The following is a 14,625-nucleotide window of genomic DNA, read 5'->3' on the forward strand; positions in this document are numbered from 1 at the left end:
CCTGCTGGCCAGCTTCCCTTTCCCCTTAGGAAAGTACAGCACAGGGCAGCCAGAAGGTCAGGCACCACTCTTCACCTTGCCACTGACCAAGCATATGAAACCTCTAACAAGTGAATTCCTTTGGAGGCTCAGCACTTCCTACCCACAGCTTGAATTTTCCACCTATAATCTGCGCTTTCCAGCCAGTTTCAGGTTTGCTGTTTGTCAATTCATCTTTGGTCACCCCAGGAGTGTCATTTGCTGTGCTTCCCTCTAATTTAAAAGGAAAGTATTAGCTGGTTTGTGCAGTCTTTCCTGAATTATTCACTGCTGCTTCTTACAATGCACATGCTGTTTGGCAAAAGCTGTTTTTATCCCAATGGAATACAAAGCGAGATCCCTCTCATGTCTGCTGTGGAACCTCAGGGTACAGGGATTTCTGTATTTGAAATGTTCATTGTGAGCTTAACCCTATCCTTTTCAGTCACAGCAGTTCTGTGGGGTTTCTTAAAAGAAAACCACACAACTTACTCCACGCACTGGCTCTGTCAAAGACTAAGAACATTACCAGCAGGATGCATTTAGAAATTTCAGTGTCGACAAGGAACTCCAACAAGATTTAAGAGAAGCTACAACTGTCTCAAAATGAGGCATACACAGCAAATATGCAAAAGGGACATAAATGTATCGAAATATTCTTTTTTTCAACTGCTTCTCTTCCTTTCCTGCACTGAAAGATTGATTTCTCGGTCTATTTCCTTTACTGGAACATAAAGTACCATTTCTGACCTCCTAACACAAAAGAGAAGAAAATACTGTTGACAGAAGTACAGTGCTATAAGAACATGAAAGTCCTTAACAAGAGAAGAGAACCCATGATTCTCCAAACTCAAACATATCTCACTTTGGATACATGAAGTTCAAGGCAGAACTAAATGTATCCAGACATCCACGGGAGGTGAGGGATTTGCTGGAGATGAGGGACAAAACATCCTGAAGAATTTGCTCTCAAAAACTCCAAAGCTACAATATCCTGTGATTTTCAACCATATATATTTTTTCTTTTTTTCCAACACACACCTGGTTGTTCTTAGAGGTGTGCTCATTTATTTATGAATTCAAGCCACTCCTGACAGTGAACCATTACCAGCTCAGGAGGATTTTCTCCTAACCTCAGTATCACACATCCAAAAGGCCACCGTGCTAATCCTTAGCACACTGCAAAGATTACATGTGACAGAAACGCATCTCCCAAATCATTTCATATAAAACACTCTTGTAAACTTCTATCTTGTGTCTGCTTTTACGTCAGAACAAGGGAAGATAAAAAGAACCTCAGTCCTGCGGCCTTGCCACACCGTGCAGACTTTATTTTGGAAGAACTACGGGATTAGATGTACTATTCCATTTTTAGTACAGTTAAACATCAGACCAATTTTTAAGAGTTAATCCATCTCTAAGAGCTCTTCAAAACATCTGAACAGTATCGATAACGCTACCATGTTGTATTTTAAATGCTTTATGTAGAGCACCACAAATAGCTCCTCTCAGAATGATTCTCTTCCAAATGTGCTTCTAAAAACCTTCATCACTTAAAATGTTTCCCTGAAATCCTACTTAGGCCATCCTCTGTTTTCTATGCTTTGGAAGATTCAATCACCATAGGATTTTAAACCTGTATAAAATGTATTCCTTTACGCTTGGACACGGGCTTCCAGCCTCGTCACTCAAGATCCGTTTTGGCGTCAGTAAAGAGCTATTCCATAAATGAATGAAGGTGCTGGTGGGATTAGACATGGAAAAAGAATCTTTAACTTAGACAAACATATTAGGAGGCAACAATGAAGGAAGAATTACCTATTCTGTATCTGACAACTCAGTATTTCCTAAAACTTGGTATTATGTAAATGCTCCTCTCTGAGCTTGCAGAAGAAACACACAATCACCTACACCTATTTCACTGCAGTTTTTCCTACCCTGATAAACAACCTAAAATTTGATAGAGATGAATTCCCAGAGTACGTTCTCTGCAACCTTCTAGCACAGTCAGCAATGGCAAAACTTCACTGCAGCAGACTAGCTGATTATTAGGGACCAGAAAATAAACGAGTTAAGAGTCGCTTCCCTCCCCTTTTTAGGCAAGGAACATAGGTAAATTTTCCCACATGCAAAAACCCTGAACTGAAAATTACTGGGACAGCAGACACGACTCAGTGCACAGAAGCCCGGAGGCAGGAGAAGATCTGCATTAACTCTTTAACAGGGCACCCTAACACAATGCAGAACATTACACACTGGGGCTCCCATAAGATAGGACAACCTGTGCCCCTGCTTCGTGCCACGAGACTCAGCAATCTCTCCCACTTCCATCTAATTCTGGAAGAGGGATCCTAATGAATTACGGCCTAACCCGCTCACGCAGATTTCTCAGTAAAACACATTCAAAGAACGAGCAATCCATACAGACAGTTCTCTTCAAATCAAATTTCCCAAACGTGATTTGGAACAGCCCCTCGGAATTGCAATCAGGGCTGCGCTGCTCATTGCCTGTAAAGATGACAGGGGGTGGCTCCGCGGCCAGCAGGGAGCCAGGTGAGTCTCACCGGAGGCGCCGGCGCCCAGCAGCTGCCGCAGCTTGCTGCAGAGCTGGATCATGTTATCCAGCTGCCGGTTGATCTGCGCGTCCTGCACCCAGGCCGGCACGTGGCACACGGGGCACTCGGTGCCAACACAGTCTCCCACGCAGGACCTGGAAGGCAAAGGGAAAGCTCGTGACCCACTGGAGTTACCCACTGCGCCCCATCAGCGTCTCGCAGCCCAGCGAGAATCGCCTATTCCCGCCCTGACAAACGCCCCGGCAAGGCCCGCACGAGCCCGTCACAAAGGCAGGACAGGACGTATTGATCATGGCAAGTGACAAGCTGAACGTAATTAAGCAACCCAATTCAGAGCCTTGTCAGGAGAGCCATGAAAAACGCAGTGCCTCACAAGCTGTCCCAAATTTTCAAAAGCTCTATTGGTGTTTGACTCCGGGTAACAATTAGGTTTAACGGTTAAAACTACACATCTTTTTACATCTGCTATTCCACAGCCTTACATTTTCAAACAAGCGCCAGAAAGCCAACCCACAGTAAACTACAATTTCTGCTTTTCCCTAGTTAAAATGTGCCTGATGCAGGGAAGAAGTTTCACCCGCGGGAACATGTCTCTGTGCCAAGTCCCGTGAAGATCTCCAGGGGCTCAGGATACTTTATCACTGCTCTTTTTCACAGCATTTATGGTCATGGTGGGATAGGTGAGGAACAGATTTACTCAGTAATACCACTCTCCCCAAATCAGCCTAAAATCTATCATTCTTTTGATTAGGCCAGTGGGAAAACCTCATGATTTGCCATCTGAACCACAGCATTCAAGGGCCATTGCTACATCTCATCTCTGATCTGCCCTATTTAATAGAGGTTATTATAGTTCCATACAGCCAAGACTGAATCGATTTCAATGGTCTCAGTTACCTGACCATTACTCATGTAAAAGCTGCTGCTAATCATGTGGTTTGTGCTTTAAACGGGCAGAGGCCCTTGTGGCTGAGGCACACCTCTTGGCTCCAACATATCCTAGATGATATCTGACAAATCACTTGGAGCAAAGGGAAGGGGCAACCAGGTGTCCTTCTCCAGGGAAGCTGGCCTCAGGTTTCCCACCCCTGGAAAACGGCGCTGCAAAGGAAATGCAGAACGACTTTCATACCACAACCGCTCTTAATTTCGTGCAGCTGTTGGGGTTCTGTTGTCAACTGGTAAGGACTGCAGGAAACCTAGCACAGCTACCCCAGCAGAAACTGATCTTGATAAATATCCCTGTCCATAACAGAACCATGGTGAGCAAGGACCGGTTGTTTCATGTGTGACCTGAGTACTGCAGCTCATTAGTTTCAGATCTTTCACTCCTGTTGCAGAAGCCAGCTCCAGCCACTCGCCCCAGTCCTCCCCAGGTGTGTTAATAAATGTCTGTCCTCAGCAGCGGACCAGAATCAGTTCACAACACTCAATCTTGACAGAACCTAAATTTGACAGAGTTGAGAGCGTTCCTTTAAAAGTTCCAGCTACAACAGAATGTAACTCATTTCGACTCCAGCGTGACAAAAAAGGCACTGGAAATTTGTCATACAACAGTTAAACATCAATTGACCAACATGCAGGCGAACAACGGAGTCGTGGCTGAAATAGCAGCAAGCTGGACTTAGTGGAGAGGTTATAAAGGTGTGGCAAATACATTGGGATCTTACATAATTTCGTTTTGTGAACAGCTTATGGTAACTGCAAATATTACTGAAAATACCTAATTTGCTTCTGAAGAAATTAATCTGAATTTCCTCAGTTTATTTTAAAAAATAGCCACTGTCCAAGACTCAGTCATCAGAGGACAGATGAAATTGCTGCTAAAAGATCAGGCATACAAAAGAGAAAAGATCAGTCACAAACAGTAACTCACATGATAGCAAATAAACTCCTTTTTCTGGAGCAAGAAATAGCTGCTAATGAGTGCTTAAGACTCGTGTTAGCTATTCTTTCTCATCAAGACAAACTGCATTGTCCTCTTGATGGTTGGAAATTTTTTCTTTAAAAACCCCACAAAACTTCAAGGAACAGTGGGTGATTTAAATCTACCAACGAGAATACACATGGGTCATCCAAAATAAAACCAAGAGGCCTTAGATGCCCAACAGCTAAACAATTACATTTATTAAGCCACATGTTCATATTTATAAAAATTTCTTACATGTTTCTGAGGGTTATTTTACAAAATAATCTGTAGACAGGTTGTATAAATAAATAACTTAAGGAACTCCTTCAAACAGCAGAATGGTTCTGGTTGGGAGGGACCTTAAGGCTCATCTCATTCCACCCCCTGCCATGGCCAGGACACCTTGCACTATCCCAGGTTGCTCCAAGCCCCAGTGTCCAACCTGGCCTTGGACACTGCCAGGGATGGGGCTGCCACAGCTTCTCTGGGCACCCTGTGCCAGGGCCTCACCCCCTCTCACAGGGAATATTCCAATATTCCCAATATCCAATGTAATCCTGCTCTCTTTCTGCGTGAAGCCATTCCCACTATCCTGTCCCTATGTGCTCTTGTAAAAGATCCCTCCTCAAGAATCTTCTGCAGCAATTAACGGCCACAGCCGGGAAGGAACACATGTCTGGAGAGAAATAAATCATCTGTGCATCTTTTAGTGGATGCTTACTGAGGTAAGAGATGCTGAGGGCATCTGTCCCATAATCAGTTACTCCTTGAAAAGCCAGTAAATATTCTAATCGGATTTTACCTTTCAGGCCTCCAACACTGTAAACTCCTACCAGAAAAGAGCAGCTGAAAACAGTGGATACACATCCATGAGGGAGGGAGGGAGGGAGGGAAGGTTTCCTCAGCTTTTACTGACACAGTGACTACTGTAGATTAACGGGAAGCAAAGCCGAGTATCTATGCCGGCTTACAAGCAGAGGTTAGACAGTATCCTTCTTCTTCACCCTAGCAAAGGTGATTTTATCACAATGCTTACACCTGTGCTGTGCAGAGAAACTCTTTAAGGTGCACAGCAGACCTCCTAACTCCCCGTGTTTGCATGCCATGAAGAGCAGTGACACACACGGCAGCCAAAAGGTTCCACACCTCACCCAAGGGCGGTTCTGGGGCACAAACATTTCAGTCTCTGCCTCTATTGACAATGCAGTGAGTTTTCCTAGGATAGGTGATGTGACCACCACCACCTCAGAAGCGCCTTGCTGGCAGTGTTTCTAATTTAAGTCAGTTTTTTGAAGTACTCAGATTATTTGACCAACTCTAAGCAGAGGTAAGCCTGCCTATGCCAACGTGTTTGGATGCGTGTCAAAACAGGAACAGCCACAGAGGCAGATATGAAGGAGCAAAGTCTTGGTAGAAGGCCGAACTAACAACAAGCACCATCCAACCCTCTGGGGCAGAGGAAAACCCCCTCGGAAACAGGAAACACCCTCCCAAGCTGCTCTTTCTTCTTTATGTGAAGAGAAAGGAGTTAAGGATGATGAGAACCGCGAGTTGTTTTGTAATTCTACCCCACCACAAAGCGGACAATTCCCTCCATCAGGCTGAAAGCTTCCTTCACACCTGGCCAGCATCCCGAAGCAGCACTCTGCATGGGACCCACAGGGGAAGAGCAGCTCCCGCCTTCCTCTCCCCCTCGGCCCCCCGGAAGGAGCAGGAGGCACCAGCGGTGCCCAGCTCCCCGTCCTTTCTCCACAGCCCGGCGGCGGGCGGGCGAGCCCGGTACTTACAGGCAGAAGACGTGCTCGCACTGCCCCAGGGCCACGGGCTCCCGCAGGACGCCGGCGCTGTGGGCAGAGCAAGGAGAAACGCGGCACTTTTAACACGCGCGGCCACACTGCAGGGGCCGCGAAGGAAAACAGGTGGGGGCAAGGGGAGAGAAGGGGGAAGGAGGACATCCATTACCAGCGGGAGCAGCTCAGCGCTCTCTCCAGCCGCCCCAGCGCGGCGCGGGTGTGAGACCAGGGGGGCCCGGGCGGCGCCATGGAGGCGGCGGCGGGACGGAGAGGGCTGCTCGGGGCAGGCTGGTTGCCCGAGCGCCCGCGCAGCGCCTCCCTCATCGCTTCTCTCCCGGCGCGTCTCCCGCCGCCGCTCCGAATCCCCCGCTCGCCGCCGCTGCGCAGGCGCGGGGGCCGCGCGCGCTCCCCGCCCTCAGCGTTTCCCGCGCGCCGGGAGCGGGCGGGGCCGGCCGTGAGGGCGGGCGGGGGAAATGGCGGGCTGGGCGAAATTCGGGACGGACAGCCCAGGGGAACCGGGGCCAGCTAGGGTGCGGCAGGAAAAATGGGTACTCATGTCTTCACGTGCGACTCGACGGGTGGGAGTCTTCAGTAATTATAGGGAAAATAGGCTGTTAATGTCTTCAGGAGCGACTAGGTCTGAAAGAAGGGTTTGACAGTCTTGAAGAAAAAAAAGGTCTTTTTGTCTTTATGAACATCAAACTGCTCAAGCTTGTTGCGGTACCCAAACTGTTCTGAACTTCACGGTAATAGGGAAGAAGGGTCCGCACAAGCCTCTGAGCCTCTTGCAGAACCCAGAGCGTCTGAACTTCCGAACTTTAGGGGCAAATGATACACGTTCAAGCAGCTTGAAGCCATTTCCTCTTGTCCCATCCCTTGTTCCCTGGGAGCAGAGCCCGGCCCCCCTCACTGCCCCTCCTGTCAGGGAGTTGTGCAGAGCCACACGTGTGATGGAAATAAAAAAAATCAAGGGCCAGGAGACTTGCTCCTTTTTATGTTTTTATTATCAAGCTGGGCCTTGGGGGAGAGCTTGCTTGCTCCCTTGGCAACGCGGAGGAGGAGGTACACACAGCTTCGCTTCACAGCAAAGCTGGGGACTCCCACCCCCCCTCACGGGCTTTTTCCCTTGCCAGGGAGTCCGTTTCACTCCGCTGATCAGGGGTCATCCAGCGATGGGGGACTCCTTCTCAGGTCACGGCGACTAAATAGAGCTGCTTCGGCGGACTCCCGTACCTTTTGCACTAGTGTAAAGTGCGACTTCAGTCCTGGATTCTACTTTGGTTCTCCGCTTTAAGAGTCTCTCGTTCTTGAGTCGTTCCCAGAATTCCAGTGTTCTTTTTATTTGCATATTCAGACGCTATCCAACGAATGGGAGCAGAGATACAGGTAACAAAGTGAATTCTTAATTAACAAACAAGGAAATAAGATGATTAATCAATATTAAAACAGGAATAAGGCAAATTCTTTAAACAGAACTAGCATTAACAATCTTAATGGAGTCAGTTAACAATTAAGTAACTAAAACATAGACCATTTGAATAGAACTTGTTTATAACAAGAAGTTTCCCCTGAACCTCCTTTTCTCCAGGCGGTTCTCCTTCCCCAGCTCCCTCAGCCGCTCCCGGTGCACCAGCCCCTTCCCCAGCTCTGCTGCCCTTCTCCGGACCTGCTCCAGCCCCTCAACATCCACCATCTGAAGTGCCCAGAACTGGACACAACACTTGAGGTGTGGCCTCACCAGTGCCCAGCGGTGGGGAAACATCGCTTCCCTGGTCCTGTGGCCACACTGTTCCTGCTACATTGGTGCCATTGGCCTTGCTGCCTACCGGGGCACCGGCACCCCCAGGGCCTTTCCCAGCTTTCCAGCCCCTCTGCCCAGCCTGGAGCTGCAGGGGGTTATAGTGGCCAAAGTGCAGGACCCACTCGGCCTTTTTGAACCTCATGCTGTTGGCTCAGCCCACCTAGATACCACGACAGCGTCCACACTGATCACGTACTCAGACCTGGTGCTCCTATGTTCGTCTTGCTGGTGTTTGTGTATCTACAGCAAACATACCTAACACAGCATAAATATCTTCTACTCAAAGGGGGCCACCCCAGGTGTGTGGGCACAGCATCGTGCTGCTGAGGGCACCCACCCCTCATGCCTGGCACCCAGCCCAGGCACAGCACCTGCCCCATGCCAATGCCTTTCCACCTTGAACTTTTCATTTCTCTTCTCTCTCTTCTATCCATTCCTCAGCTTCTTCTGGCAGAGATACCTCACCAGTCACAGTTATTTTGGATTTGGGGTTTCCAGGGTGGTTTTTCCCTCAGCCTGTGTCCTGCAGCACCCCAGGCCACAGCCCAGTCTCCCACTTTTGCAGGTTGATGTTATTTTAGGCGGTACCCTCACAGAGATGCAGCCCCCGCCATCCCTCTACAGCATAATTACTGGAGCACATGAAGCAGTTATAGCAGGAATTTATCACTTTCAGGTAGAAATACTCCTGGCCAAGTAAAAGATAGAGCAGGAATGCCAGGAGCAATTTATAACGGGCTTACTGACATTTCACGTGGAGAAGCTCCGCCAGTGAATAAGCATCAAGCCATAAATCTCAGAGAAAACATGATTAAAGCGAGCGAGTTATTCTTTGAGGGAACTTCATCATAAAAGGACGTGGCAGCGTGGAGCTGCAAAATTTGGTTTGTGGCAGTTGTAGAAAACAGCCATCAGAGGGGTGTCCCAGCCTTACTTTATCTAGACAGGAGGAGTTCTGCTTAAATGGGTGTTAAATCAGGGCTGAAAGTATTTCCTAATAAATTACTAATGTCTTCCAAGAGGGAGGTTCTCCAGTTTTCAAGTTTCACACTCCTCTGCTTCCATAGCTTGTTCCCTCCGTGCCTCCTGAACACCGCGGATGGTCTAAAATGTGAAATTTTTATTTATTTATTTATTTTAATTTAGGGAAGGCTAAATATTTATCTTTTTTATTAGTATGAGCTAGAGGTGCAGGGCAGTGAATTGTGAAACCTCTTGGATCTGAGAACGATTGCTGCTGTCGTCTGGAGCAAAGCTGACACATCTCAGGCTGAAGCAGCATCGCCCTCTGCACTGATGGTAACTCCCAATCCCTATCCGTGAGAGAGGAATCCGTGGAGGGGCTGAAAGGTCAAAAAGCAGCCTGTGCAGGTGATAGTGTCCTCACGGAACCGCGGCCACAGCGGGACGGACGGATGGATGGATGCCGGCACGCCGCTCCTCGCTGGCCTCGTTTCCCCGGCGCGGAGAGCAGGGCTCTTAGCTGCCACCGGCAGCGCAGGAGCTGCATCAGCGCTCGGGGTCCAGCTGTGAGAAGTGCGGCTGTGTCTCTGTAATGGGCTGGTGTTTCTGGCGCTCGGGAAAGCCCCGCTGCGTTAATGACACGGCGCGGTGTCCCCTCTGCCGGCAGCCCCGCACCCCCGGCGGCGCCGATCCTCCCGGGAAGCGGCGCCGGGAAAAGAGCAGCAGCCACGGAGGCGAGCGTGGAAGTGTGACAAAACCCACTCTGTGTCACAAAGCGCACCTTGTGAGGGACCCGTGGGGGGGCTGCATGCTCGCGGGGAGCAGGGGGGGGGGTGTGACGGGATCTGCGTGCAATGAGCTGCTTCAGGGCACGGCATCCTCCTTTCCTCCCTCCCCCCTTTCCGGGGGGAGAGAAAGCTGCCCAAGAGGAGCTTGGCCCCAAGCCCTGCAAGCCAGGGCACTGGCACGTCCCGTGGTGCCTCTTCCCATCCCGTGCGCGTGCACCAGCGCCGTTGGATGCAGGAGGGAGATGTGACAGCAAGGGACACATCGGCACACTCCCTCCTTCCCTTGGGCTGCAGGGGGTGGAGCCGGGACAGCGATCTGCTCCCTCACATCGCCAAAAACAGGATAAACTCACAAAATAAGCTAAGCCTGTCATTTTTCCCTTAAGGATGAAGAGTTGCCGGATATAACCTTCACATCCTACTCCCTGGTACATGGCTCGTCCTGTGGTCCAAAAACCCAGCTCCCAGCGTCTCCCAGTGTAATAGACTATGAACACGAAGAAAAGTTCCAATAGGAATTTATTACATTACAGCAGGCAAAGCAAAGGCAAATACAGCGCTGGACGGCAGGGGAGTCTCGCTCCACCAACTGCCGTGCCTTGGCAGGTTTTTCAGTCTTGCTTTTATCTTGCTTCTTTCCTCCGACGATGTATGTGTGACGTGTTGCTGGGGGGGTCTCTTTCTGTCCCTCGGTGGTCGCAGAGATGAAGGCTGTAGTTGTAAGCTGGAATTCCTGAAACTTAAAGCTGATTAAGCAAGTAGAGAGAGAAAGAAGGAATGAGCAAGGGTCTGTTTGCCTATAAGCTTAGATAGTAACATAGTAACTTCCTGTTATCTTGAGTTATTTGATCTCCAGTGAACAAAAAATAGTTAATGTTTATCACACCAGTACACCAGGGATCCTGAAAGATGGCAAAAGGCCTCACTGCTGAGATGAAGCATTAATGCAATTTGAAGCCTTTGGAGCAGGTTACAAGCAACACTTGATCCATAGATATCTTGAGCCAACCTGGCATTTATGCTCAGAAAATATGAGATGCCGATATATACTGTATAGCCCAGTAAACTAGATAAGTGCCTCCTCTTCCTTTCCTCCAGCTGAAATATGTTTAGTGTCTCTCTCAATAAATCCACAGATGCAATAGTTTCATTGTGCTGAGACATTATGTGGGAATTTACAAACATTTACAACTAAGTTAAACTGAGGCAAAGCACTGCCCTGGGCAGCCTGCCTCTAACAAATACTTGCATTCAAGAAAGATGTAGAAGTCACGAATGATTCATTCTCCTTAATTTTATGAAGGTTAAGGAGCTGGAGCTCTTGAAAATCTAAGAAATGTCTTCTTCAGCAGTGAATTACTGCAATCAATTGGACAGTCAGAAGCAAGAAAAAAAATTATAGGGGGGAACAGAGGGAAGCAAGAAATATATCTCTAAATTTGGATTATGCAGTATTTAAAGTACAAGGAAAGCCATTCCAGGCAGTATAAGGCCCACACATTTTAAAATAAATTTGTTGCCAGTAAAAGGGTTTCAGCAGTGGCGTGATGTAGTGAGGCAGCGGTGCTTGGCGTGTGCACGAATCAGCGGCTCTGTACCCCGCTGAGGCAATGCTCATCCTCACCGTGCGGGGCTGGAAATGGGATTTCCAAACAGCGCTGAGCTCTGGAGCCAAACCCGTGCTGAAGGATGGCTCAGCTACCTGGCTGACGAGGAGGGTAAAAAATCCTTGCTTACCTCATGCTTCATTTCAAAGCATTGCTCATCTGGTAAAGCCCTTTTTATGGAAGTACACCACTACCTGATATTTTATTCATTTAGTGAAGTTCCCCAGCTGTTTCTCAACAAATATACAATTGTTATGTGATTCATTGTGTAACAGGAAGGAGTGTGCAGAGGGAAGCAGTTCCATTGAGTTTTGTAAATCAGTTGTTTTCCTAGGGGTTAAAAGAGCCAAGGCCCCTTGAAGAGGGGATCCCTCTGCTCTCATCCACCTGAATATAGAGCACATCCTGAAACCTCTGCACCCTGCCGGGAAAGGGTGCTCAACGTGCTGAGCACCCAGAGCAAGCGACAGGACAGATCCTCTTCATCAGAAGACTGCAGAAAGAAACTGGAGGAGGTGCAGCCTCATCTTTGAATTCCCTCTCTTCCCTGAATCACAGGCTTTAACAGGCTTAGTTTGCTCCTCAGGCCACCCCTCTGGAGCCAGTTTTGCTCCTCACCCAAAGCCCTGTGAGCTCACCCTTGTCACAGAGCCATCGTGGGCTGCAGCGCTGGTTTGACAGACATGGGGCTGCTGAGATCCTTCAGTGCAGTAATTGATTAGGGCTGTTGGACTACCAAGTTTTAGGATTTCAGATATTGAGGGATTTGATCCCTGAAAGGAAATAATAATAATAATAAAAAGCCTATTACACTTTCAGACTAAGCAGCACAGTCAGCATTGCATTACACAGCAGTAAATTATTCCTCGAGTCTCGATAGCGGGAACATCTGCTGGTGTTAGACATGGCGTTTTTAATTAAAGGCAGCAGCAGAGAAGCCTGTGGTTCATTGGTTCTGCTTTCACCGTGCGAATTGCTAAATCCAAAGGGCACTTGTACAAAAGATTTGGTCGGAGCACGAGCTCTGGGCCCAGCACTGCAGAAGCACAAGTGAAAAAGCGAAAGAGGTGACAGGTAATTTCCACCTGCCCATCGCATGGCAGAGGATCTCTGTCAATGGCCACACGGGTCAAAACTGTGGGGGATTTTACAAAATTTAAATTACCCTTCTCATTTGACCAGAAAAGGGATTTCCTGCAGAAAGGCAAGTAACAGAGAACAGCAAAGCACGAGAAAAGCCCGTGCCCATCTGGGGACCACATTCACACCTTGGCTGCAGTAACTGCTGATGCTCCCCTGCCCTGGTGCTGGGGTGCGCAGACAGATGGCACAGACCGTCCCTACCAAGTCATGCCCCCCAGAGTTTTAACTTCCAAAGGGAAAAAGGTTTCAACAGGGAATAATTTGCATCCCACATCAGCTGCCCTCCGAGAACTCCGGCTCTAAGCAGGTGAAGCAAGACCAAAAGTCCCCATCAGCCCTGGGATTTGAGAGATTTCAGCATGGCTGGAAAATGCCCAAAGCCCTCAGCAGGGTGGACACATCCAAGACAGAGCCACCCATAAAACAGCCTTCTTGCCCTCTTCCACCTACCACCACCCCAAGGCAGTCCCACTAACCTGGGTCAGGCCAGGCAGTCTGCTTTGATGGTACCCAGCCTTTCTTCGGTAAAAGCCAGATTTAAATCTGCAGAATGTCGGGTCCTGACTCAACTGTGCGGATGGACAGGGATGAGGAGCAGAGCGAAGTTCTTGTCTCGGGCTACGGACGTCAGAAATGTCAGCCCCGTGGACGCATGTGGCTGCCTTCCCGCTGGCACTGAGGGGGCCAGGATTTCCCTTGGCGAGCCCCACAGATGGTGTTTGTTTGCTCAGCCACCATAAAAAAGGAAAATATTTGGTGCAATCTGCTAGCAGACACAGACAGACATATGGTTGGTGCGAGGCGAGCCTGGATGCTCGGGAAAACACAGTCAAGGCTCTATAGCAGCTTTTAGATGTTGGATTGCCTTGGAGACCAAGGCAAGAGTCCAAGGAAACTGTTGGTGAACCTGGGTGCAGGTTTTGTACTGCTGTGGCTTGAACCCTCTTATTACCCCCCCTCCAATTAATTTTATTAAACTGTCCCTATTGTGCTAGAGTTATTAAAATGAACCCGGTTTTTAATTTATGCAAACCTCAGCTCTGGCTTGACGCTTGGAGAGATTCACCCTGTTTTGATGTCTGTTCATCTGGCACTCACAAAACACAGGTTAAAAATGACAGAGACCATTAAAGCCAATTACTTGCATTTTTCGACCCAGTGGAGTTCGAAGTGCAGGTGCAACATTGTTTTTGTTCTTTTTACCTGTGACTGTTTTTAAATGTATCACTGCAGCTTCAAGCCTAAGGGGAATCTGCCCCAAAAAATTCAATCTTTTTTATTTCCCTTCCAGTTACATTTTAAAAATGCAAACCATATTTTTTTTTCCCAGATATCAAGGCCTGTTGCTTGATCAGGACTAACCTCCAGCTGAAGCAGCATTGGTGACCTCCATGAGGTCGGTCAGGGATCTCCACAGCTTCAGTCAGAGCTCAGCACCTCCAGTTTCACCAAGATAAAGCAGATAACCAGGACTGTGAGTGCTGGACTGACTTTGGCAAGAAATTTGCTGTGATTTCTTAACAACAAACTTGCCTCACATTAAAAAAATCAAGTAATTTTGGGGGTAGGGTAGACATCCGCCACTTTACCTGAGCGCTTGAGGGCAGAGACAGATGCTGTGCCCAAGCACCGAGATTTCACTGGGCAGTGAAGCTGTGTCACCACCAAATTTAGAAATGATCTGTGGAGAGGGATGGAGCCAATCTGGCATGAGCTCCACACCCAAAACACCAAGTATGGTCATGTTGGTGCCATGCCAGCCTTGCTCTGGTGCATGAGTGTCTCAGCCCCACCTTTTAGCCTGAATAAAGTCAGATTGGGGGGAAAAAATAATACATCAGTGAGGAGTACAGCAGGCACTTCTGGAGAATATGGAATATGTGGGTGATGCTCCCTTAATTTAAGATTAAATGCCCCTTCCCTGCGAAGCTTTCCTTCCAAAAGGAGGAGCAGCAGGAGCAGCAGGCTCCAGCATCCCACCGAACCCATGCCTGGTGCTTTTAAAATGTGAATGCCAGAGCTGAGCT

At 48.5% G+C, this 14,625-nt stretch overlaps 1 protein-coding gene across 2 annotated transcripts in view; it reads right to left on the bottom strand.

Moving 5' to 3' along the window:
• Positions 1-6,620, bottom strand: part of BARD1 (BRCA1 associated RING domain 1) — a 39,833-nt gene extending 33,213 nt beyond the window's left edge. For both annotated transcript variants that reach the window (XM_058421409.1, XM_040069136.2), the window contains exons 1-3: positions 6,466-6,620; positions 6,291-6,347; positions 2,583-2,728 (exon numbers count right to left, since the gene is read on the bottom strand). In XM_058421409.1, the coding sequence (XP_058277392.1) occupies positions 2,583-2,728; positions 6,291-6,347; positions 6,466-6,620 (358 nt within the window). The remainder of the gene's footprint in view (positions 1-2,582; positions 2,729-6,290; positions 6,348-6,465) is intronic.
• Positions 6,621-14,625: the final 8,005 nt, after the last annotated feature.

Source organism: Hirundo rustica, chromosome 7 (assembly GCF_015227805.2).
Source record: "Hirundo rustica isolate bHirRus1 chromosome 7, bHirRus1.pri.v3, whole genome shotgun sequence".
In the NCBI taxonomy this organism is placed as follows: domain Eukaryota; kingdom Metazoa; phylum Chordata; class Aves; order Passeriformes; family Hirundinidae; genus Hirundo; species Hirundo rustica.